The sequence below is a fragment of the Dinoponera quadriceps genome, unplaced genomic scaffold, assembly GCF_001313825.1.
Source record: "Dinoponera quadriceps isolate SergipeBrazil2010 unplaced genomic scaffold, ASM131382v1 scaffold71, whole genome shotgun sequence".
Classification (NCBI taxonomy): Eukaryota; Metazoa; Arthropoda; class Insecta; order Hymenoptera; family Formicidae; genus Dinoponera; species Dinoponera quadriceps.
The window spans coordinates 879105-905227 of record NW_014554274.1 but is presented as its reverse complement, the minus strand read 5'-3'; the positions used below and the strand labels follow the sequence as shown (position 1 = coordinate 905227).

The 26123-nt window shown below is 42.2% G+C and overlaps 3 protein-coding genes across 3 annotated transcripts; all 3 read left to right on the top strand.

The window, feature by feature from the left end:
- The first annotated feature begins 5556 nt into the window (after positions 1-5556).
- Positions 5557-15742, top strand: LOC106741036. The gene is made up of 11 exons (XM_014612599.1): positions 5557-5741; positions 6204-6325; positions 7742-7924; positions 8035-8242; positions 8882-9006; positions 9112-9245; positions 9466-9734; positions 9818-9965; positions 10107-14029; positions 14251-14863; positions 15233-15742. The coding sequence occupies exons 1-11, from the start codon at positions 5557-5559 to the stop codon at positions 15740-15742; spliced, it is 6420 nt and encodes a 2139-aa protein (XP_014468085.1).
- A 969-nt stretch (positions 15743-16711) lies between these two features.
- Positions 16712-23070, top strand: LOC106741027. Its single transcript, XM_014612588.1, has 3 exons — positions 16712-16821; positions 17318-22500; positions 22799-23070. Exons 1-3 carry the CDS (start codon positions 16712-16714, stop codon positions 23068-23070), a joined length of 5565 nt encoding a protein of 1854 aa, XP_014468074.1.
- A 1479-nt stretch (positions 23071-24549) lies between these two features.
- Positions 24550-25899, top strand: LOC106741452 (charged multivesicular body protein 3). Its single transcript, XM_014613512.1, has 4 exons — positions 24550-24795; positions 24855-24915; positions 25012-25406; positions 25614-25899. Exons 1-4 carry the CDS (start codon positions 24751-24753, stop codon positions 25773-25775), a joined length of 663 nt encoding a protein of 220 aa, XP_014468998.1. The 5' UTR covers positions 24550-24750; the 3' UTR covers positions 25776-25899.
- Positions 25900-26123: the final 224 nt, after the last annotated feature.

The window sequence follows — 26123 nt, the reverse complement described above, 5'->3', positions numbered from 1 at the left end:
CGATCGTTCCCCCCCGAGCAAATTGTTTTTCCGATACGAAACCGCGCGCTCGGGGAACGCTCGGGCAGCGGCGCATAGATCGACGATCGGAGTGGATAAATCTCAAAATGTGATTGGCCCGTCGTAGGGAAATCAAGTAGGAAGGAGGAATGGAACAACGAATATAAGTTTCCAGAGATTTCAGTCGCGTTAAGAGTTAGTAGTCGAGGTTTGTGCCGAAACACAGTAATCTCTAGGTCTTAGAGCTCAAGGATCGCCGGGATCCCCGGGGTTTCCACTCAACATCGCGAACCTTAACGACAGTTAACGATATGCTGACCGACATTAGTCCGATAGTTGATAGTTGATAAACGACAGCGATAGTTACTCCGATAGTGATTCAATGCGACTGACCCCCCCCCCCCTTTCCCCTCGGCCAAGTCAAAATTCTTCACGCGATCGCTCGGGTGCGTTTGAGTCGCGAATAAGGGAGAAGAACTCACGGGCCGTTCCGTTCCTCCGACTTCTTCGTGCGTCTAATTAACGACTATACTTCGATCCTACTTAACTACTTAATAATCGAGAGAAGAAAACCGCTCTATATACGCACGAAAACGGTGTAATAATTCGTAAAAAAAGAAAAAAAAAAAGAGATAAGAAAGAATGAAAACAAATGAAGCGAAAGAATATCTCGTTAGGTCCCAAATAGCGCCGAAAATTTTGAGGATCAACGCGACAGACGTTACGTTTTCTCCATGTACATAAAAAAAAAATCCTTAGGGACATCTCGACCTACATTTTAACGTTATTGTTTTTACGATAGTTTTAAAAATCGTAAAACCGCACCGAGGGAATACGACAAAGGGAAGTTAACAATACGCTCGGGTTTCCCCGCTTCCTCGAGACGGAGGTTCGGTTCTGCCAAAGTTCCTAGGTAAGATCCTTTAAGTCGTAGTCGAGACCCAGGATATAGAGTCCGAGGATCGGTAAATGTTTTAGATGTTACATAGGTCCCAGCGTACTCGGATCCTCGTATCTTTGGACTCTTAAATTATCACGAGTCCCCCGTCACGCCCCGAATATCGGATCGTTAGGTGCGCGAGTTCTTGGATCTGTGGATTCTCACGTCCTCGGAAGTATAGATTGTTGAAGTCTTAGATATTTGCGCCAACTAGGATTTATAGATCCCCGAATTCTTAGGTCCAAGAATTCCGCGACTCTTAGATCTCGTTTATTTAACGAACCTGATAAACTCTCCTTCAGGATGATTTATCCTTACTTTCCTTTTATTCGTCATCCACTTGTTATATAAAGATATTTTCAGGATTTTTTAAATTCGACATATGATTAACCGTTATAAATAACTCACGGAAAGGGACGAAGTAATTTTTAGGGCTAGAACGACCAATCTTTATATTATAGATCCGTCGGCAGAATTTTACTTCCGTACTCGAATTTGATCGTTCGTACGTACATACGTTTCCGGGATTGCCGGCTCTACCGCGTTTATCGGGCTGTGCGGTAATCCCACGTTGGAGAAAATTCGTTCGTTCAAACAAACCCACTCGTTGTTAATGAAGTCTCGAGGGAACGCGCCGGGAAATCCACGAAAACCGACTTGGCTTTTCAGAGACAACGACACAACGCATTATAAAGTAATAATGATAACTTAACGTTAATCGATTATTATTACAATAACTCACATCGCGAGAGGTGATGACGATGATAATGATCATTCTGTACTAGGCTGTCCACGAATTATCGCATTTCCCCTTGAGCACGACTTGCGGAAGGTCAAATGGGAACAATAACGGACGCTCGAGTGTCACGGTAACTCTTGACTTTGACGAACGAATTTAAAAAAAAGTCGATGTACAATATTTCATTATTATTTTTTTTTTATTATTTTATTTTACTATCCAAATCTCTCAGATATACCGAGACCGAACCAACGGTTTTAAGCGTATAACTCGATCGTGAAATTTATCTTTACTTGTACGACATTCTAGATTTGCAATTTGCGGCATTATTCGTGCGATCGTCATTGTTGTCTCGACGCTCGAACGCAAATTATTGTGTTTCCCTTTCGGAATATCGACGAGGGGAGGCGCGGGGACATCCTGCGAGTACATCCGTAGCTAGAATTGTACAAGAAGTTAGGGCGTTAAGAAGGTATATCATTAAGAATGAAGTTAATAAACAAACAATGTGGTTACATAGATAGACTTTTAGCTTTATACATACGACAAAAGAAAAAAGAGAATTGCAAAATATTCATGAAAATTCGAGAGAAAGACGGAGAGAGAGAGAGAGGGAGAGAGTGAGAGAGAGAGAGAGAGAGTGTGAGAGTGAGAGGGAGAGAAAGAGAGAGAGAGAGAGAGAGAAAAAGCTTTGCCGATTGCCTGAGAATCGCGAAAGGAAGAGCGTTAAAAAAAGGACTCCGCATTTTCGACGTTATTCGACAGGACGTCTGTTATTCGACAGGAGCGATTCAAACCAGCATGTCCGAGCGAACTTGTGCGATGTTTGTGGGAACGAGTTTCATTCGTCGCTGTCACCGAATTTCCGTATCGTCACGAAGCGTTACACTTATTATATAATTCGCCTGTGTTACTATACTGAATGTACGTTATAATTTATATATGTTGTCACCTACTAAATCGATATTAAAATGCGTGAAATTATACTAAACGAAGGTTTCGTAACGAAACTGTATGAAAAAAGAAAGAAGAAAAAGGAAAAAAAATGACTCTCGAGAAGAGTACTTTGTAGATCGTAGGAGGATGAAAATACATCACTGATATCCGATATAGGTTAAAGATCAACGTGGGAAAATTTCTCGATGGTTTAGATAGAGTCCTTCTGTCCTATTTGGTGTCGACGTTCGTCATATTTGTTCTTGACGACAGCGTGCGTTCGATATTGTTGCGGACCAGACTCTTCGTGATTTCGTTAAACCGAGAAGCAATACTGTTGATGCCTATAATTACTATTATCGAGCGAAAGCTTAAATAAATGACGATTAAACCAATCCCGGAACCCTAATGCGAAGTCATTGACCCCAACACTAGTCTACACTACACTAGTCTTATAATTGCCAAGCAATTCGGTGTTCCGCTAAAATTAAGAGAACGCGTTATTATTTACGGCTGCGGCTGTAATTTGTTTATTAATAAATATTTCAACGTGATATAGATGGAAACGCGACGGGGTGTCTCGAATTATACTCGTTACCGTGAAGCGTAATTCTCCAGGGTTATTCTCTTAGGGTTCTGGGGTCGACGGTGAGAAATCTGAAAAAAATACTTTTGCGACAGCTTTTCGCAGATATGAAACGTCTCCGCACAAAAGACCAATGTTTCGACAGATGTCGCGATCAAATGATTTGTCGGGGGAATTAATTATGGGAAGTCGGGCGAGTCAAGTTCGGGTTGAAGCGTAACTTCAAGAGCTCGACCTGAGCTTACTTGGACTTTATTGACAAGGTATCTGCGAGGAGGTGTCCTTAAATTAGAGTGATTTAGAGTAAAATACATTCGAGGAACTTAGCAACACGAAGCAGGAGTGAGGAAACGCGTACGAGAATCGCACGAAGCTTGCTCGGAAAATGGATGGAAAGTCGCGGGTTCAATATCGACCTTGAACCTTCGAAAACTGCGCGTGAATTCTTTCGTTCTTAGATATCCTGGGATCGACGGATCCTTGAATCTCCGAGTCGCAGAATCCACAGTCCCTAGGATTCTTAAATCAATGAATCCAGAAACACATCGAGGTCAGCGATAAAGTAATAAAACTGATTCGAAAAAATATAAACATATAAAGGATGCCCTACTTCTAACACATTATTTTATAATAGCAAATTTTTTAGACAATTTAAAAATGATTTTATTCCAACGAAAATGCAGAAGTTAATCACTTTTTTTTTGCAATTCTCGAATTTTCATCATCGTAGTCTTAAATAAGTCTCAAATTAAAATTTCATTCAAGCAAATTCTACTCTGCTTTTAAAATTAGTTAACGTAGCCTTCTATCTCAGACGTTCATGCTTTGAAAATTGTCGATGCGTCGACATTTTTATTAAAAAAACCTCGACCTCAAATTGGTCAAAGAATTTGACATTAAAAAGCAATGTAATAAAAATGGGACATCTGTATATATAAAAGACGCATTCTCCGAAACTTCACTAGGAGCAGTGGAAGGATATTGCCGATATGTGCAATCTCAAGGGACATATTTCGAAAGTAATCGCATTATATATATCCAATCAATGAAAAAAATATATTTCTTTTCTAAAGATCTCATTACTCTAGAATCTTATTACTTTATCACCGTACCTCATATGACTCCTTGGTGTGTTTAGCTACATTGCACTTCGATTTTCGACCTTAAGATCTCGTATATCCGAATCTCCAATATTAAATATCCATTCTTAAATCAAGCAACCGTGAACATATTGAATTCGTACGTATTCCCTTTGCTCTTTGAAAATCCGGGATTTTCGCGTCCTCAAGTCTCGGAGGACCACTTTGTGGCGGATGGAGGAAACGCTAGAGAAAGAAACAGTGGAAGCTCGCGTGAACAAAGAAAGCGTAAACGGGACAGATGGCGGAGGAATAAAACTCTTGTATAAAGTAGCGTGCGTAGAACAATTAACCTAATCGATAAAGGAACACGAACGAGTTTATTGTTGAATATAATAATAATGTATTATGTAACATTAAAACAAAGAATAAAAAAAAAAGAGGAGGACGAGGTGGAGGAGCAGGAGACGGTGAAGTTGAAACGGGCGATGATGCTGATATTATATATATTGTTGTTAGATATATATATATATTATATATATATTATATATAAAAAATAACCTAGGTATATATTAAGCGATCACCTAATCACCGACACAAGTATACACTCTCGCAGGATATACAGGGTGTCTCGAAGAAAAATGTATTCCAGTAGGAGACGCTTACTGCTCGAGTAATTTGCGTTCGTTTTTTTTCTAGCGACGACTTAATCTGAGATATTTGTTGAAGATTAATAAAATGCGAAAACAATCCGAGCGTGTTTCATTCTCTTGTCATTCCCTCAAGCGGGATCTGGTTGAATTTAAGCCGCTGCTGCGACACACGTACAGGAAAGATCCGCGCTCGCGAAAATTCCAGAATTTCATTCATTGACTCGAAGAAACGCGTCGAAACGCACCGATTCGCGCCACATTTCTGCTGTGCATGCGTATTTCAAGTTCGTCGGGGCGAGCACGAGCCTCTTTACGCAACCAAATTCCAATTTCGAAAGTCATGCGAGCGCCGTTAAGCAATTTTCGTCGTCGCTTGACACGATTACTCGAGCGCGCATTTCAATGCGTGAGAAGCCTCAGTACTCGCGAAAAGCTCTCTCGCATTGCTCCGCCGATTTTCGCGCGAATAGACGATCGAATTCACCGTCGAGTCGAGAGAAATCGCGCATCCACTCCTTCGGTCACCTCGATGTTGACGATACGCAAGATAAAATGTGAGACTCGTACTCAAGTATAAGAGAGGAAAGGAACGAAACGCGAACGGAGGAAACATTTCCGCCAAGATGGAGTACCGCCGACGACAATATCTCCACTTGCTTCTTCAGGTGATCCTGCTTACCGCGAATTGCCTCGCGGAAAATCTGACCCTTACTGTAAACTTCAAGAGGCGAATCTGCGTGACCGACAACGCGTTTCTCAGTCTCACCCTGGATCCGGCGACGTTAACAAGCACCACCGACGTTCTCATGTAGGTATTAAAAATGCCAGGGAAATGATCAAGTAAGAGTTTTGCGGAAATTCAAACAAGACACTCCAATACGCTCATATAGATGTGCAATTTCTCAAGAGACATCGCTTGGACGGGAAATTGCTAAATCTAAAATTAGAAGTCAGATTATAGGATTCATTGTAGTTTCCTTGAAATACCTTCCCGGTAAATACCAGCTAATAGTAACGTCAATCTTATGATTCCCTCAACACCGTAACTGTTACATAACACAGGCGTTATATTGCATTTACATTGTTGAATGGAAAATTATAACATTGATGTTATGTTACTGTTAGTTAATGTTTACTGGGTTTGTAATTGGCTCCAACTATTGGATTTGACATCGGATTTATACGCGAGCGTAGCTTAGGGAGAACGCGTCGTACGATAACGTTGCGCCCGATTGAACGTGCATTATTACAACCCGTATTAATTTCTCAGCAAGAACATTGAGAGATACACGAACATGGTGCGAGGCTTGGCACCCGCCTATGTCCGTTTTGGTGGGCCAGGAAGTAACTCCTACGACGGAGTCGACGTTGATCCAAACGGCATGCTTTTCGGTAAGAAATTACTTCTTCATCAAAGAGAAAAATCCAATCAATTTTTAAACAATCGATCAAATGAATTTAGTCCATCCGACAAATATCAATGTAATTCTCCAATACACGTCGCGTGCATTCTCGATTCCCACTGACGTGTTAACGTTTAATTCTTACTTAACGCAACGTTAAATTCTTATTTATCAGGCTGATTGCCGCGTAGATTTCCGATTATTATACAAAAGCTTAATTGACGATTGAATAATACGGCAAATAAACGTAATTCGAGACGCATCTCGCTGGCTCTCTATTGGCCGTACAACCGAGTCTCCAAATACAATTAATTATTCTCTATATGTAACTTAATGAGCCGCGGTATCATAGTGCCGGTCATCGGTAGCCATCACGGTACTGGATGTATTAACTAATGAGCGCTCAAACGCCGAGCGTTCTCGCGATTTTGGAATTTCGTACAAAGGGATCGATTTCACGTGAACGTCCGTACAGAGGAAAGTGTCGGTATAACGATATCTCTTGGAGAAGTTCAATCCGGCGTGGATAGTGATCGGCCATCGACGCGCGCTGCTAATTAAAATGCCATGTCGGCGAATTTTCATAGCTTTCGCAACTCGACCCGGGCTATTATCTCAGCGTAGCTTGTCGACGTTGCATTATGACACCCGCCGCGCCAATGGAACGTACGGACGCACTCGCTATCAAGGCTAATGGACGCGCCATATAACCGCCAGCCGCAACAAAATGAATTAACGACGTTAGCGTTACGTCATCGCGCGCCACCGTCATGCATTGACATCGTCCTTGCTATCCTTTCAGAGGACGTGGCCTCTCTCGTCGCACGACCAGGAAATTCGGAAATTGCCGTATCCATTAGAGACGTGCCGTTAACAATCAAACTAAAGCGTTTCCGGACCTCTGTCCGCCGTTTGAGAAGTCCAATCGCGTCGAAATTTCCGCTCGTGTCGCCGGTTTTCCCTCCCTTTTTCAGCACGGCTGCCATAGCAGCGTTAGCGATGACCGAGGCTATGATTTTGTCGCGTCTCATCGATTCACGGGTGAAACGTGGATGATTGGACTTAGGGAATGCGAGAATCGAACGTGTGCGATTGATAAGGGACTGGTGAAATTAGCTAGTATATTAATAATATTAATATTAGATATAAATATTAGATAATGAATACGTATGGAGCAGGGAATTGTGCGCACTTAATGCGACCCGTTGATTATGTAAGCTTCAGTCAAGCTTTGGAACAATTCACAGAGATCGACATGGTGATGCGCGTGAATATTTAACATTAACGTTTCACCGTATAATGATACGCAGATATCAGCGAACGCGCATGCGAAAATTCGTGTCCCTCTCGTCTCTCCAGCAATATCCTACGGATCTCCTGATATTTTTTCTCGCGACTTTTGCAGAGACTCACTCGATATTGATACATCGGTGGGCGGAAGACGCCGGATTGGACATAATCGCGTGCATCTCCCCGAGCTACGTCGCGGACAAGTCGGGAACATATTCGTGGGAGTCGACGAACCTGGCGCAACTGCTTTCCTTCAACGATCGTATGGGTCACAACGCCAGTTGGCAATTGGGTTACGGTAAGGTTGTCGGGAACTGAATTCTCGCGTTGAGGCGAGAAAATAATGAACAAAATTAGACTGCGACGCGTGTTGCGAAATCCGTGCGAAGTGCCGCATTCGTTTCGCAGAATGCCAAACGAGATGCGATCTGTCGGGCGGTAATCTGGGACGATACGTCGCGAATCTACGCGAAACGCTGAAAACCTATCCGAGGTATTCCGACAGTCTGATCACGGGCCCGGATATCGTGGAGTACAGGACGGCACGGCAACGGGAATACCTTCGGGATTACCTGAGCACGGCGGGCGACGCTCTCTCGGCGATCACGTGGCATCCGTAAGTATTTTATTTATCTTAATACATGTGTGAATTTTACTTCTTGTAGATAAACGCGAGGATAAGGCGTGCATTTTCTCAGTCCGATATTTATTTATAGTCGTTGCTCGAAACTTGTTCTCGCGAAATTCGCGAGACTTACTCGGATATGAATTTAAGCCGGTATTCATAATCGGATCTTATACTTAATCTCTTATATTTATATTATTCATAGTTGGATTCTTATATTCAAATTCATCTTCAGATACTGTACGACTCATTTCGTCGGCTACAAAGTATCTGGTGATAAATTTAAGACGGCTTTAAATATAAGATTATAAATATTGGCCTTAGAGAATTAGATGTGAATTTTACAATTGAATCACGATTACAAATATGTCATGCATATCATGTAATTCTCGACTAAATAACTTGGTTCTAACTCGAAATTTCCGATCCGAGTATCTCACATGGGACAAGTTTCAAGTAACAACTATTAATACGAAGCCTAGAATCGGATCTAAATTTTTCAGTTGAATCGTGATCGCAAATATAACGTTACATTTCGCTAAACTTCAAAAAAGTTTCAAAGTTTGGGGAGTATCGCGCTCATTTGCATACGATATGCTGCTCGTTATCGAAACTTTCCGATCATTTCAGCGACTTCGCCAGCGTCACTGTAAACGGTAACGACATTTCCGTGCATCCTGACAATATCGCCGCTGAAAAGGACGAGTTGTACAAAGTCATCGGTCATATTGCGGGAGACAAGCCGCTGTGGATCGGTAAGAGGAGCAGCTCGAACTCACGCGTGATAATCTCGGAGATATCGCTTGTTTTGCGTCTCTTAATTTATCATTAATTCAATATACATTTTTCGTCGTTAAAAGCGGAATCAAAGCCGGAAGAATGCAAGCATAAATATATGGGAGCACTTACATGGACGAGGAGACTCGGGAATGCCGCGAAGCTCGGTGTACAAGTTGTGATGAGGCAATTCCTGGAATTTAGTAGAGCGACTCCCGTAAGACAAATTATAATATAAATTGAATCTGAAGAGAAAAAAATTTAGAAACTTAAAGATTATTCAGCTTAGAAACTTAAAGATTATTTCAAAGCTTAGAAGTTTAAGGATTTAGAAGTTTAATGATTTGGAGGGGAGACAAGAAGAATATTTATTTTCGTAATGAGACAAGAATAAGAGATCATAAGATATGCATTAATAATATCGTTCCTTTGATCAGGACTACTGGGTGTCTTTATTGCATAAGGCTCTTGTGGGACCCGAAGTTTTGGAGGCGAAAATTCAATCCGACGACGAGAGCCACGCGCACTTCTACAGCCAATGCACGAGACCGTCCGCGCTATACGAGAAAGGCGCACTCACCATTTTCGGGGTGAACTTAATGCCGAGAGAAATGACCGTCGGTCTGAAGGATTTCAAGATCAAAACTCTCCACAAATATATTCTGTCACCGGACATGTCTGCGACAGGCAATAAAATGTTTGCAGAGTAAGTTACGTCCGCGATACATCAAATCTTATGGGAGATACTTTTTCCTTTGAGTTTTGAGAAAGGTATTATTACTTTTGCAGGAACGTCTTATTGAACGGAAAACTGCTCGGCTTAATGGACGGCATGAAGCTGCCCGATTTAAATCCAGATATCGATACCAACCCTGACGGTCTCAGACTAAAGCTCGCTCCTGGTAATATAGGTTTTTGGGTCATACCCAATGCGAAGGTACGTATTATATAATTACCAGTACTTTATAAATTGCGGTATAAAATATTTGTCCCGGGATAAAATATTTATCCCGTAAATTTAACAATGCAAATCGTTTGTTAAATGCGCTACTAACTGTGATGGTATTGATCGAACAAGGTAAAAGCTTGCACACACGAAGAAGAGGAGACAACCGAGGACATTGCGGCGAAAAAATTGTCGAAACGACATGCAAACGTCATTCGACAAATCAACAAAGAGGAAGCACAGGAGGAAGAAAATATAAATCCATCTAATTTAGAAAACCAAGAGCTTCACGCGGAGCAAGAAACAACAAAACGGAGAAACGACAGAACTGATGTTCGAAGGAAGATCTTGAAAGCTAAATTATATAGGAGAATTAAAAGACTTTTGCCGAAGAGAATACAACAGCAGAAAGAGAATGACGAAATTGCGAATTTGCAAAGACCGTTCACGATTATTTTCGCGAGAGAACGAAATAATTCACCGGAACAGACAGAAAGACAACATAATTTAGACAATGGGCATTTCGAAGAAACGGAAAAATCTGACGACAAAGCGGAAATTAACCAAGAGGATATTCAAGACACATTGAAAAGATATAAACACGGTCTGCTGAAAAGAAAAACTCGAACCGAAGCGGAACACTTTTTCAGACCGAAAATGCGGGATGTTAACAAAGCTGCAGAGCTGATATCAAAGATCGAAGCCTTGCTTCAACATGAGAAGGAAGTCACGAACAGGAAAAGATACCGAAGAGATCTGAACAAGAGATCAGAGGATCCAAGAAAGGATGTACTTGTGAGGCACTCGAGAACGGACGATTTAAAAGATCGTATTAAACGAAAAATGAGGCGAAGGATTGATGACAGGAAGGAGACGTCACTAATCACGTCCGATCTGAGGAATTTTGACGACAGCAAGAGTAACCTTCACGGTTTGCTTCGACGTCCTTTGAGAAGATTCCTCCGAGGCAACGGCCATCGTGGCGACCCTCAGCACTCAGCGTCCAGCATTCAGGAACACGGAAGAGCGACAAGAGACGTGAACAGGATATTAACCGAGATAGGTCCGGGGAGGCACGCTATCCTCAGGAAGCGTTCGAGGATCGTCGATGTGAGAGATCACATGAACGAGAGGAAGTCAAAGCGGAAGGACGACTTCAAACGGGAAGGATTGTTGAGCTCGCTTAATCCGAGGATTACAGACAGCGGCGAGAGCGGATTCTACGGCTTCCTCCGACGAGATCCTATCAGGGGATTCCCCGAAGGCGACGTTTTTGTCACCATAGGTGACTCAGGCGAACAAAGTAGCCAAGATTACGACTACGTGGAGGAGGACGAGGATGACTCGAGGAGGAAAGACGACCAACAGCACGAACCAGAATCGACGGTCGATGACGTGTCTTGGATGAAGATCGACGATGATCAACGCGATTACACGCCGAACGAATTCTTCGAGATTGTCAATCTGCGGAGCGCGAAGATCTTCGAGGGCGCGAAGAACTATGACGACCTGTGCGAGGCGGAGTTTGTCCTTGGCGAACAAGAAAATAACGAGGATAACGACAATGGCTCGACCGTTGCAGGTATTGCACAACTTGATGAGGGGGATAAGAGAGTTCAAGAGAGAAGCATGCAACAACCAATGAACTATCACGGCAATCCCGAAGAGGAGGAATACAATCAGGATGTTAATTACGAAGCACCTGGATCTCATTCGGGACCGTCGACGCCTCTTCATCAACTGACTGAAATTCCACGAAATACGAAATACGATTTCACTAATTATCGAGCGTCAGACGCCAGCATCGAAGTCACCAAACAGAAGCTGGAGTCAGAACCGGGGTTTTCGAGCTTCTTTTACCAACCTGCTCTGGTCTCCCCTGCGAAACACGATTACAACAATTTCCAAGCTACAAACGTAAAACCTGATTTTGAGTATATAGCACATCCTAACAACGATAGAGTTGTTGTCTACCATAGAAGAGACAAGAGAAGCGACACGAAGGAGCTGCAAGGGCTGTTCTCCGAAGAGATGATCAAGGAGGACGCAAACAACACCAAGGATTGCCAGTGCAGAGTTACCCGAGCTCCTAAAAAGGAAGCTGCAGACGCGGAGGCAGAAGCGAGCCCGGACTTTGCGCGACCCTCGAGAAACATGCCGCGTCCTATAATGAAAGAGAAGTTTGACAGAATCATGACGGGGGAGATGCTTTCGAGCACGAGCGAGACTGACTCCGATTACGACAAACGTGATGCGGAAACCGTAACCGTAGGATCGAACCGATCGCATCGCAGATTCACTGAAGCGATGCGGACGATGGACGAAGCCAAGTCGTCAGCGACGCCTGCTTCGGGAACGAGCGATCTCTCCGCGCAACGAATCACGGAGGAGCAAACGTTTTTTCGTGCCCAATCATCAACCGCGCCGACGGAAATCGAGGAAGCGACGTATGATCCTGAGGCTGCTCTTGAGGTTCCTTCACGCAATAAGGAGAATCGGCAACAACTTGCTACATCCGAGGCTACACGGCAAACATCAACCTATCTTTACGAGGAGACACAATTCAAGGAGGGGACCCGACAGAAATTAACTGATGCCGTCACCAAGGGCGAGAAAGCGAAAAGAAAAAGATCCGACGACCGTGAAGGCAGCTCGAAGCCAGAAGAAGAAATGACGAAAAGGATCGCCGAAGAGAGCACGACGGAAACGTCGAAGCTGGGAGCGCACAAAACGACCGACTCGAAAGCGAACAGATCCAAATCCAGAAAATTACCCAAGGAGTCCGGACAAGACGAGGACGGTCCGAGTCCGAGCGAAAAATGTGAAGATCGAGCACGGGCTAAGGAAAAGAACGACCTGAAGAGAGTAACGTCCCAAATACAGAACATGCCGAAGTCACGGTTGAGAGACATCGTTAGATACGAGGAATACCTGGTGAGACGCGCCGAACAGGCCCGAAAGCTGAAGGAGAGGCTGAAGGCGAGACGAGAGAGGCGTCGCAACGACCCGGCGAGGATCGCCGAAGAACAGACGCGGAATCTCAGGAGGAGAGAGGTGTGGGAGAAATTTTGCGAGAACGACGACTTCTGTCGGCTGTTCGACCAAGGGAAGCCACTTCGCTTTCTAAAGGACGAAGTCGAGGCCCGCGTAGATGTCGACGACGACGACAACGATGGTGATTATGACGTTAAACACGAGGAGGACGGGCTCGTTAATTCGCATTACCGCTTCCTCCGGCATCCAAAAGTCATCGGGATCGAACGGGAACCTGCAACATCGTCCACACCTTCGAGTCGCAGGATATTCGCGATGGATCCTTCGACGTATCACGGCGACGAGCCGGTTTTGGAGCTGCACAAGGAATACCTGGACCTTCCTCCTCCGAAATACTCGTCGAAGACCAAATCCGAGACTCAGGCTCCGAAATGGACGCTGAAAGACTTTTATCAAACTCTACCAAAGGTTTACGGGAACCAGCAGAGTACTTCCAAGCCCTACGACAATTATTACCGTCGAGATTACGCGAGGAAATCGCAGGTTAAGGACGCTCACGAGCGAGGAAACGCAGTCGTCCTTTACGTTCTGGATAAGCACCGACAATATGACACGGCGGAAGAACTCGCAGATTCACTCTCGCGAATCTACCTGAGCGCTCTTAACCGGCGAGATATCAATCGAGCTGCGAAAGGTGAGACGACGAGCGACTTGAACAGATTCGGCGATTCGGCATCCGCGCTTAAAACAGCCAGAAAAGTCAGTCTGTCAAAGAAGATTAACGAAGAAGACACGGGGACCGAAAGATACGCACAACATGAGGAAGTTGACAGTCGCTATGATGAAAACGTTGGAGAGGAAAATAATAGATCCAACGAGATGAACGATGAGGTTGAAGACGATACAGATGTGTCTAATACGAAAGCCCGAAATGTTGAAGAAGAAATTGTCGACGGCGGCGGTTCTGAGGCAAGCGGACTTCTCGATACTTCGAACATATCTCCTCGTAGTCGAAGGAACACCGAAGAACAAACGGCCGACAAGCATCTACAGCGAACACGGTATATACTCCGTGTCATATTTTCTTTTGTTCAACTCTCTGTGCAATTGATTTCTAAAATCCTCGAATTCATTCCGATTATTAACGATAGTTTAAAACTTTTAGATTTTTCAAATTTGAAGCTTTGAAGGTTAAATCTCAAAAAGATCTCATTGATATAAAATAAATAATTTTAAGACCGACATTTCGGTTAACGCAAAATACTGCTTTCCTTGTGCGCAGACTAAGCAGAGCAGATGCGAAAACCGAATCCGATCGAAATAGGTATATCTGCATGGAGGAAGAGGATTCCGAGGAGATATCCAGCGAACAGTCGATACCGCTTTATCAGTTGACGAGACTTTCGTCGGATGCGGTTCTGTCTCGCAAATCGAAGAACTACGCGACTTCCTCAAATAGAAACTCTGATCAGGAAGAGGAACGACAGGGAGAGGAACGGTCGCCGAGATATGTGATTCTTATGCCCGATAAAATCAAAGACGTTCGTTCGTATGAGACGTTAGGAGCGAAGAATCCGGAAAGATTCTCGGAACGTTTCGGGGTTTCGAGTTGGCTCGATCGATATCTACCGAGAAGAATAACAAACGCGATGATCAGATATTTGAATGATGTATCTTCGGACGAACCCGATTACGAGGATCCCTTGGATTTGCCGAGCGGAAGTGCCGAGGAGACCTCGGACGAAGACATTTCGTATTCATCGGATTATTCGGGTGTAAGCAGTGAGAGCAGGCGGAAAGTTCCCAGAAATGTCGCGGACGAGGTCGATCACGAATCGAAAGAAGAAGATCAACAGAAAACGAAAAGACAACGAAGACAAGCCGAAATCGATACGGTAAAATGTCGAAATAATTAACAATAAAGTTTTCAGTCACGCAGATTTCATATATATTTATCATTTTATCTTTTAGTTATTTATCTTATATAACCGTATTTTTATAATTTTATAATTTCTTTGCATTTATATAAAAATAGACGTTTCAGAATTTGTGTATAGAGAAAGCGAACTTTAGATTTCCGCTTTGAAAGCGCTTCGATGATCAACATCTAATATTAAAAAAATATATATATAATGTTCTTTAGAAATCTACTGTTTTCTTGTACTATTGTTAGGACTATACTAAACAAATAGCTCTTTGTGATTTGTATGATCCTGTCTCACGTGAGATCTTTCTTTCTCAAAGTTAACTTCACTTCTCCACAGCTGGAGACAAGCGAATCCGTTCTGACTGAAGGCGCGGCTAAAAATGAAAACGACAAGTATTATTTACAACGAAACAGTATGAATGAAAAGGGTACGACGAAAACGGATCATCTGCACTCCGAAAAGGACGGAAAAATTTACGGTGACTTTCTCGAGGATTTAGTGAAATCCCAGAAGAAATATATTATTTCCACGGAAGATAAAGGGAACAATGAAAGTTTAGAAAATGGCATTACGAAGAGCGACAAGAAGTTGCCGTCTTTCATGGAAGAAACGATTCCGAAATTACAAGGCGTTATTATTGATGGTTTAGAAAAGGCAAAAGATCTCACCGATTCTGTAGAACAATTTGTCAATAATTTCGAGGAGAACTTCAATGAGACTTCGGTAGCGGACGAAGAGACAAGTTCGACAAATAAAATTTCTGAGAGTACCGACAATCCTTTCCATCTTGCGATTATGAATATAAAGAAATTGTTTACGCTTTTCACAGGAATCCTGCATGCATAAATATTTTTAAAAATTTGATATAATTTATGGTATTTTTATATAATAAAAGTTCTGATTTTAATGCGTAACATAATATGAATTTAATCAATATTCGTAATATATTAATATAATGATACCTAAAATATTTTTTAAATAATACTTTATATTCTTTATATTTATATATTATTATTGTAAACACGCATGTTATTTATATATGCTTATGTATATTTGTAAAATAATTATTTAATGAAATAAAGTGTATCTTTCGTGAAAAAAGGAATTATTACAATGTAAAATTTTATATAATTTATTACAATATGAAATAAAATTGCGAAATTGAGAAAATTAAAAATTAAAAGAAAATGTTAGAGAGATTAATAAAAGTAGTATTGTTTTTAATAATGTTTAAAAAATCGAAAATATGCAGATTTTCGAATACATTCGCTAATTAGTGAGTTCATTGAAATCATAAAACCAATCTTGCTGATATTACCTCACGAAAGTCGAGACATAGCCTTGTAACTATACCCCGATTGTAATCAATTAAGAAAATTAATATTCGTGGAACTGCAGTGAATATCATAATAGCGATCGATTTTTAGGGAATTAGGTCACGGTATCGCTGCTCCTGAATATTGATTATAATCAAGGTTGTGTATATATATACGTTGATTACGACATAATCTCGACCGACAAGCAAAATTTCATAACAATATGATGACAAAACATATGTGTAATCACTGTGCTGAATTATTCAGTGCACCTTCGATGATGATTGAGTTCACTTCGGCTTTCGAGACATCAGTGGAGAATAAATTTCGTTACGAATTCATTTATTACTACTTATATGAGGATATTATCACACCGTCGTAACTGTTATCTCTTATACACATTAACAAAAGACGAGTTTTGTGCGTAAAATCAAAGAGCATGGTAACGTCAATCACTGACGATCGTAAAATCAGTGTGCAGCAGTGAATGTGATCGGCGATGTACGAGAAAATCGCTTTGATTGTTTTGGCATTGCTCGCGGTTGCCCACTCGGAGGAAGTTCCTCCCACCAGAACAGAAGTGAAGGATGCGGATTTCTCCGATTCAAGGCAAGTGACAATTCGCTCTGACTGAATAAAAATTCTGAATTTGCCGAAGTCCCCCTTATTTCAAGATCCCTTGCAAATTAATGGGAAAATAAAAGTCGCTATTTCAGAGTACTTTTAATTTCGATCGGCTCGATTTGTAATACGAATCCGATTTTTAAAACTGCGCTCAAATCTCGTAACAACATTAAAATTGTGTTATGCGTCATTGCACCATTGTTTGCGTGAGCGATTTTCGCATTGCGCTTCATACACGCTGAGTTAAGAACTTTGTGTCTAGAGTTGCTAAATTTTCTGACGTCATGGTTGATCTTAAGTTATATAATATCAATATTATGTTAAATTAATATTACATTGTAACATTATACATTATACTAATTACTAACATTATACTAACATTAATTAAATAATAAATACTAAATAAGGTTCTCATAAAATCAAATAAGTGTAACTAATCTCTATTATTAATTTTGTCATTAATTATAACGTTAAATAATAGGTTGTCGAAAATACTTCCCCTCCCACCATCATTGTGCAATGACCAACACCTCACGAAGGCCGGGGCAAGCCGAAAATCGATCTCGTTATTAACGCCACTGTCGCAGATGCGATTTGTACAACGTCGACCGAGGGAATCGATGCGGAAAACGAAACGCAACGGCGCGCATCTTCGAAAGAGCAGGCTTTCCTCATCCTCTGCGAAAGATCTCGCCAAGACGGGAACCAACGATTCAAATGTGAATGTCCACGTGGAGACTTCTAAAGATATCCCTTATGTTTCGACGAGAAACGCAAAGTACTCGTCCGAAAACTTCGCGACCACAAGCAGAATGGAAATGAAGACGCGCGACGAGAACAAAACGCTTCTGCGCGCCCTCCGAGATAGCTTGAAAGACACGCAGGACGTGGACTACAGTGAGGAGACGAAGAGATGCAACACGTTCGTCTGTTACTGCAAAGAGCAGGACTGCGAGCGGAAATCGTCGAGGACCAGCTCGTCGCGGATATTGGGATCCTCCAGGAGGGTGAAGTCCGGAAGAGTGAGCCATCGAATACCGGCCGGACAGGAAAACGCAGGTAGGATTCTCGACTCGAGTGTTCCGCGTCCAGGGTCGCCGACGTGGTACCACGAACCGCGCGTTCTCGGTCTGATCAACTCCGTCCCGATGCGACCTCACCAAGCAATGACGCACCCTGCCTTTTTCGCGCCGCTTCTGCACGGAGTGCCGCTCGTCCCGCCTCAAATCATCGGGAAAGACGGGAAAACGATCAACGCCGCTTTCCCATACGCCCCCTTCGAGGGCAGACCCGACTTTACCGTTGGAGCCAATGTACAGCATCAACGTCGACCGATTTACCGCCAAGATTCGCAGGAATGCCGCTACTTGTCTGAAGAAAATCGATTCGATGCCATCACCGTGTCGACTGCTTCAGCTTGGACCAGCAACACTGAAGCGATGGTCACCTTGAACGAAGAAAGCATCACCAGGGACTTTTCTACTCCGCACGAAACGATCACCGTGAATTACCTCGACGGATTAGTCAATCCCGTGGCAGAAAATAATGTCGCATTGAAAGATACCGCCGAGAGCACTGAAATAAGCGAAGAAACCCTGCCAAGATTAAGCGCGACGGTCTCGACGGATCACGTCGCTTCGGTGACTGAAGCGAACGATAATTTTGAACCCTACTCTTCGAGCGGAACGTTTAGAATGGTAGGCCAGGAACTTCCTACGTTCATCACGACGTCGGAGAGCTACGTAAACGTGAGAACTGATTCGAGCACGGGGAACAATCTCAATCCGTATTACTCTGAGACAACTGCGGACCGATCGGAGTCGTCCACGGATCTTTTCAGGGAAACTACGTTATCCTGGACGGATAGGCCGAATTTGGGAAAAGAAAATAATGTTGATCAGAGAATGGACGATTTCGCATCAACGGGCACCGAATCGTACGAATACACGAGGCCTCCGCTGACCGAGTTTAATCGATACGTTGGGACTACCGAGCGAACGTACGAGCCAAATGACGACGCGCCATATTCGGGTGGAAAATCATCTGACATGACGGGCAAGCGTATGCCGATGAAGAAACTGACGAAGCAAACGATCGACGAGATCGAAGAGGACACGAGAGGGGAATTGCTAGGGAAGAGTAAAAGTCACGCGACAAAAATGCTGTTGGGTTCGAACTACGAAGAGGAATCGATCACGGTGAATTCACCGGCGGGTGAGAAGTTCTTCTACTCTACGATCTCGTACGAATCTAACGAGCACGCGAACGAATTTGCGACGACAGACGCGACCCGCGGGAATTCGTGGACGAGTACTCTTCCGTGTAGTCGAGGAGTCTACGGGGAAGAAACGACGACTCCCTATTACGATTTTAGGACCGACCGTGATTTCAAGGAAGGGACCACAAACATCCTGACGGAATCGATAGCCGAATCCTATCCTCAGAGAACGACTCTTCAAGATCAACTTACGACAACGCAGCACTCGGCTCGTGAAGAAACGAACGACGATGATGAAGAAGGCTTGGATTCCACCGAGAGTCTCGTGGCAATCACCGATTCATCGGTGAGGAGAAGATTACCATTCTGCGACAAATCTCTGCTGCTGAGCTCCATCAGGAGAGTCATCAACAACTTCGTGTCGAGCGGCGACTTGACGAAGACGCAAGGTCTCGACGAGGTCGCACTTCAGACGTCAGGCAAAAGTTTGCTGCCGGAAATCCTGCAGATCCCGAATCTGAGGGACATCCTGTTGTCCTCACGAATAGAGGACACGATCGTGCAGAAAGTGAAAGGCGTCCTCTCCAACATCGCGAACCGCGATTTGCCGCACGGTGTTATCAGGAAAGCGCTGCGCAACCTGATGGGTTTCCACGGTGATCATCATGAAAGAAAACTCCCGCCGATGACGGTGGAGGAGCACCAGTTCGGCCACGGTCAATGGTACACCAAACTGGTGACTTTGGCGCCCATTCACGGCAAGGATTCAGGCAAGCTATCGATGACGCCGGGACGTTTGCGGGAAGGCATCAGGGACCTCCTGGGAATCCCGGCGATCGCCTCGCAAGCGAATCAGCAGATCGTGCGGAACATGATCCTGCAAAGTCTAAGGAATAGCTTGGGCAACAAAGCGGAAGACGAAGGCGACGGTCCGAAAATAGGAGACTCGGTAATCCTCGAAGCGTTGAACGACGCGCTGCAGGCGTTGAGAGGATCGCTGAACCCGAAAGTTGAGTCCGTTAACGACGAAGGGGACACGGATGTTTCGCAGGAGATGTCGACGTGTTACGAGGGTGACTACAAGACGGAAGGAAAGCAATTCGAGAAGAATACGCAGATAGACGGGACACAGGCGACGAGTTACCAGAAAGCTAAGAAACCGGACGACAATTTGCAAGTATCGATCACCGCCGAGCCTCCGGATTTCGTGAGACCTGGGAAACTGCGTGAAGAAGAAGGTACAAGCCCGATCGCGAATGTATTTGAAGGAAAAACGATTATTTCATCGACGGATGCTGAAGCTCTCCGAGAAGGAACAGAGAATGTCCTGAATTCGATGTTGACGACAGGACGCGTTGAAGTACAGCGAAGCAACGAAGAAGCCCGAAACGGTGAATCTTTGGAGCGTACGACGACTTATCAGCAACCTTCCAAAATATATATCCTGCAGGAAACAGCGGGACGCGAGAAAAATATTTACACGACGGAGGGAACCGCTCGAGGCAGCGTTTTGGGTGAAACGAAGCACGTTGAACGGTATGACGAAACCGAAGAGCCACCGGGAACAACGGTCTCTGCGTCTCTGAGAAAATCCAGTCAGTCCTCGTTCTCGAACTCGGAAATCTCCTCCTTCACGGCAGTAACCAAATGGAACGAAGTTCCATTTGAATCCAATCTAGGATCCAAATTCTTAATTGCCGACGAAGCATCCGAAAAAACACTCGCTGCCACTGCTGTCACACCGAATTCAATGTCATCATCGACCGACGGCGAGACGCGAATCGACACGACAGCATTTTACAACGTAAGCCATCTCGATGAAGAAAACGTCGTTGAAACGACGCAAGACAACGCGATGAACCGGATGGAGGAATGCTGTCCTAAGTACGACGGGATGGATCCATCGATGATGCGCGCGACGAACAACATCGACGCGCCGCCGATAAATTATTATTCGCCGAATGATCGGATCTTGGATTACACGAAGAATCATCGCGTCGATAACGAAGATAGGCCAGCAACGACGGCAATCGTGAACTCCATGCGGAAATCGTCGTCCGATTACGCGCGGTTATCGGACGATGTTACCTTGAAGAATACGGCGGCTGCTGCGAATGCGAAGAACAAAATACAGTATGTGTTAAATGAAGGCGTATCTTCGCCCAGCGAGAAAACAGCTAAAATAGCATCGGCGGACGCGGACTCTTTGACGTCGCAACAACGGGAATTCCAAACGGGAGATGTGATTAAAATTCACGAGGTCACCACGGAAGTGCAGAAGACTCACGCGAAAACGGTGTACTTTCAACCGCGAGCGTTCAGCCCCGAAGACGACTCGAGGACCAATTCGCCTGCGATCGTTCACGAAGTTACGAACGTGGCAGGCAGCGACGATAATTTCAGCGGGAACAGCACCATCAACGACAGCAACAACGATTCAAGTGATAAGAAAATCGACAACGTTGATAATGTTGTCACAGAAGCGAACAAGAACATCGTCTCCGCTACCGGACTGCCTTCGGACGATGTTTCTAACACTCTTCAGCTATTTCCTTCTTCCGAGGAGAGCATCGCGCAGCTCCAGAGATCGCAGCTTTACTACGTCAACGACGGCGTGAAGCTACCGCTGGAAGTAAGAAGGTTGAAAGACGGTACTTACGGGTTGTCGATCTCCAAGGACATATGCGAGCAGATCCTGAAGATAAATTGCTGCGTACCGTTGCAAGGACACGTGGTTCAAACGTCGAGGCCAGATACGCGCGGAAATGACGCCGAGGAAGAGTATCAGTCGGCCATTCAACCGTCAAGTTCAACAACCACTCGAAGAAACACACTGTGGAAGTTGGAAGAGGAGGCGGAGGAAGAATTAAATATGCATCGTCTTTTGAACAGTCGTTGGAAGCGGGATTTAATGGAGGACGATTCGATGGCGATCCTTTCGATGCCAGTTCTCGATTTCGCGAGAAAGTACAACCTGTCGCTCGACTTCAACGAGGAAGAAATGGCATTGAGCGAACTTAGGTCGCGCGAGAGGATCCGAAACATCGGTGACTCGTTGAAACAGTTAGCTGAGGAATCCGAGCACAATCAATTGAAAGGAAATGATCTTGATAGTTATTCCGGGAGAGAACTGGAGAGGGATGGACTGCAAAATAAAGAGGAAGGTAAGATCGATGGACTTCAGGATTCGGCAAATAATCGAGACAAATATATTTTGGGAGAAAATATCGAGAATTTGACAGAAGCTAGGTTGCGCAAGTCTCATGCAAATGAGAGTCGATCGAGAAAAGTCAAGACTTCAAGGCTATATAAATTAGAAGGAGAAAACGATAATCAGCGAAGTGTGAACGTCAGGCAGATAATGGGTACCGGCAACCAAGCGAGAAATTCGATTTCAAAAGGAACTGACATTTTCGAAGGAGAGACAAAATTCGAGATGAAATGGGGTGAGTTATCGAATATTAAAGAGAATAATTATTACGTTTACTAGAGCTGAATATTTTTGTAAGTATTTGCTTATTCATACGTTTGTATTTTTTGTAATGTGTAATAAACAATTTTTAAAGTCTTCCTTACCTTGAGAAATAGAAAATAGCCGGTTTAATTGAAGATTCATAAGTCCCAGGACAGAATAACCTGCAACCAAGCAAAATAAATTTATTTTTCTCTCGATAAGCAAATACTTATGAACAATAGCGTAAGCGTTGCTACAAAAATGATAAGGGACATATAATTTTTTTTTAGGAGACTTTGAAATCTTCGTTAAGAAAAGGGGAGAGATACCTGAAGAGATGAAGTTAATTAAACTAAACAAATATAAAGAAAATAGGCAGCATGTGGATAATAATGAAGAAAATAAACCTAAGCTTTCAGAGATTAAAGTTCTCAAAGATATGAAAGGAAGGCCGTACAGATATCAAAGAAATACGAACGATGGCCCAAATAAAGGGACAGAAGTAGTGAAAATTTTTCTCCATTGGCTGAAGAGCCTTTTCTTAAGCACAAATGAATCGTAACTAATAAATTAAAAACTATCTCCTTTCCTCTTTCTTTTTACATGTTAAATATTTAATGATATTACATGTATGCATATATATGTATAATTTGTATTACAGATATCTAGTAAAAAATGATTTATTTCAAAGAATAGATTGGAAAGATTATGTGATACCTATTGTTAAGTACGTAGAATTTAAAAATAAAATATTTTACTCATTCATTTTGTAAGTCGTATTAAAAATGAAAGGTCTGATTCATCGTAGGGTCATACTATTTGAAAATTAAAAATCCGACTGTCGTTGAATCGTATTATTACATTTGCAATAATAGCGAACTTTTAAATGTATAAAATAAAGAACTAACCACTGAACTGTAATAATAATAAAACACGCCATTTTATATAACCTTTGTACAAAGACTTTGCATCGAAAATGAAAGAGAGAAGGGGGAGGGGGAGGGGTATTTGCTTTGTTCTTTTTAACTGAATTGGCTGTATTAATGCAAAAAATTTACGTACACTGAAGCGTGAGAATCTCGTAGTACACTTTATATGCTTCAATATGTATGTACATTTCTTAAATTAGTGCAGCCAGTTCAGTTAAAAAAAACATATCAATTATAATTGTTGTCTCTTTCTTTCACAGTGTAACCATCTTATATGATCGCTATCGAAGATATAATCAATCCCAGATATCTTGAAAAAGCCTTATATCCCGGTTTTGGATATTCTGCTGTCTAGGATGTTATTCAATGAACTCTATAATATATTTAAAAAACCCACCAAAAAGCAATAAACTTGTTTAGATAAAATATAAAGAATTGCAACATAAATAATCGGACGAAAATTACTATGTACCATCCTAAATCATACTTTAATCACTAAACAGATGTTCATTAATTAAGTAATGTACATTCAACTCGGCTATGCTATCATAATCACCAAAAGGTTTACTGTTAAAACTAATTGTTTCAATAAACGATATAAAATAATATTTTTCTTCCTCTTTCTCTTCTGTGAGAAAGTGAGATAGACAAATCTAGGTTGAGAACCGCTATCGAACCACCTTCCCTCTTTCATCATAGATGTAACAGAACTAATCTTATATTCTTATATAAATGTAATCATTGTTAAATATATGTAACTCACTTTTTTAGTTTCGCAGTCTCCGCTATAAATTGCAATCGTCGTTAACAAAAACTTCCAATCGAAGTACAGCCGACGGTTGTAGGCCATTTTCTTATTATGCGCTCTCACAATGTTCAAATTATATGACTATGTTGACGCAGAACTGTTTTATTGGCTGTACATTATCTTCAGAATCTAAAGATAATATGCAGCCAATGGAATGGCCGGTGACATACCAACATTATTCGTACAGATGAGTACCCATAACGCATTTGTGCGGCAACATTCATAGGAATCTGTGTTTTAAAATTATTTCATCGAACAGATCGGATAAAATTTTATCTGTCTGTAGAACGACCAAATGTAGAAATTAGTTGAATTTAAAAATATTAATAAAGTAATTGAATTTTTGTCAAGAAATGGAATCGAATATCGATTTATCGATCGATCCTTATTTATCCCTACCATGACATAACCTTGAAGAATCAAAATCAGATAAAGAACAATTTGGAGGTTATGTGTTATTCAAGGACTGAATGTTTTGACGTTTCGTTGTCAACGTGATTCGGTCATGGGTTTGTTTGGGAAATCACAGGAAAAGAACCCCAAGGAAATGGTGAGTTTCGCTAACAACACATTGTCATATCTGAATAGTGACATTTAATGATTTCGCAGGTTCAAGAATGGACCCACAAATTGAGGAAGGAAGGTTATCAGCTAGATAGGCAAGTAAGAGGTGAGTCATGAGAAAGAATTATGTGGAGAACATAAGAGATATGATCATTCAAATGATAAGAGATTCCCTACTTACAAAAATTATGCTTTTCCTCAGCGATTCAGAGGGAGGAAGAAAAAGTAAAACGTTCTCTGAAAGATGCAGCGAAGAAGGGTGACAGAGATGTATGTAAAATATTGGCAAAAGAAATTATCAGGGCTCGTAAGGCCTGCAATAAGATCTATACATCCAAGGCACATCTGAATTCGGTATCCCTACAAATGAAGAACCAGCTGGCGACAATCAGAGTAGCTGGTTCAGTTTCTAAGTCCACAGAAGTGATGCAGGCTATGCAGTCATTAATACGAGTGCCAGAGGTAGCTGCGACTATGAGAGAAATGTCAAAGGAGATGATGAAAGCAGGAATCATTGAGGAAATGCTGGATGAAACAATGGATTCTATTGAAGATTCTGAGGATATGGAAGATGAGGCTGATGAAGAGCTTGATAAAGTAAGTAATTTCCGTCATAACATTCTATTAATATAGTAAAATAAACAGGAAATAATACAATAAGTGAAAAATAATAGAGTGAAAAAAATTTCTTTAACAATTAAAACATTGAATGAAAATTAAATGTGTGCCATCACTAAGATATATTGAAAATCAATAGAAAATTATCACAATTAGTACAAATAATGCATAATTTAACCTTAATAGATCTTATGGGAGGTGACAGCTGGTCAGTTAGGTACAGCGCCAGCAGTTGTGACAGAAAATCCAGGATCAATTGCCACTTCTACTGCTGCAGAAGAGGAGACAGAAGATGATGATAAGGAACTTGAAGAAATGAAAAACAGACTTCAAAGTTTACGCAGTTAGATGAAGAATATAGTGATCAAAAATCAATCGCACCAAATTTATCAGGGATAAAAGTATTTTCTCGTGATAACAGTTCTGAATAATGAATAACAGAAAGTTTAAAAAATATAAATATGTATGTATATGCTGATGTATTGCTAATTTTCTCGCGTACTAATTTATATTCAGAATTTGAATTTATTTACATAGTCTGCCTATTAATCGTTTTTGCTCTAATATGATACCGAGGTATCCTTAAATTGAGATGTGGTAATTCATAGCAAAATAGAAACATTCTTATTAGACAATAAAATATTGAGAACCGTGAAATTAGTACATAATAATACTAAATAAAACAAAGGTGATTTA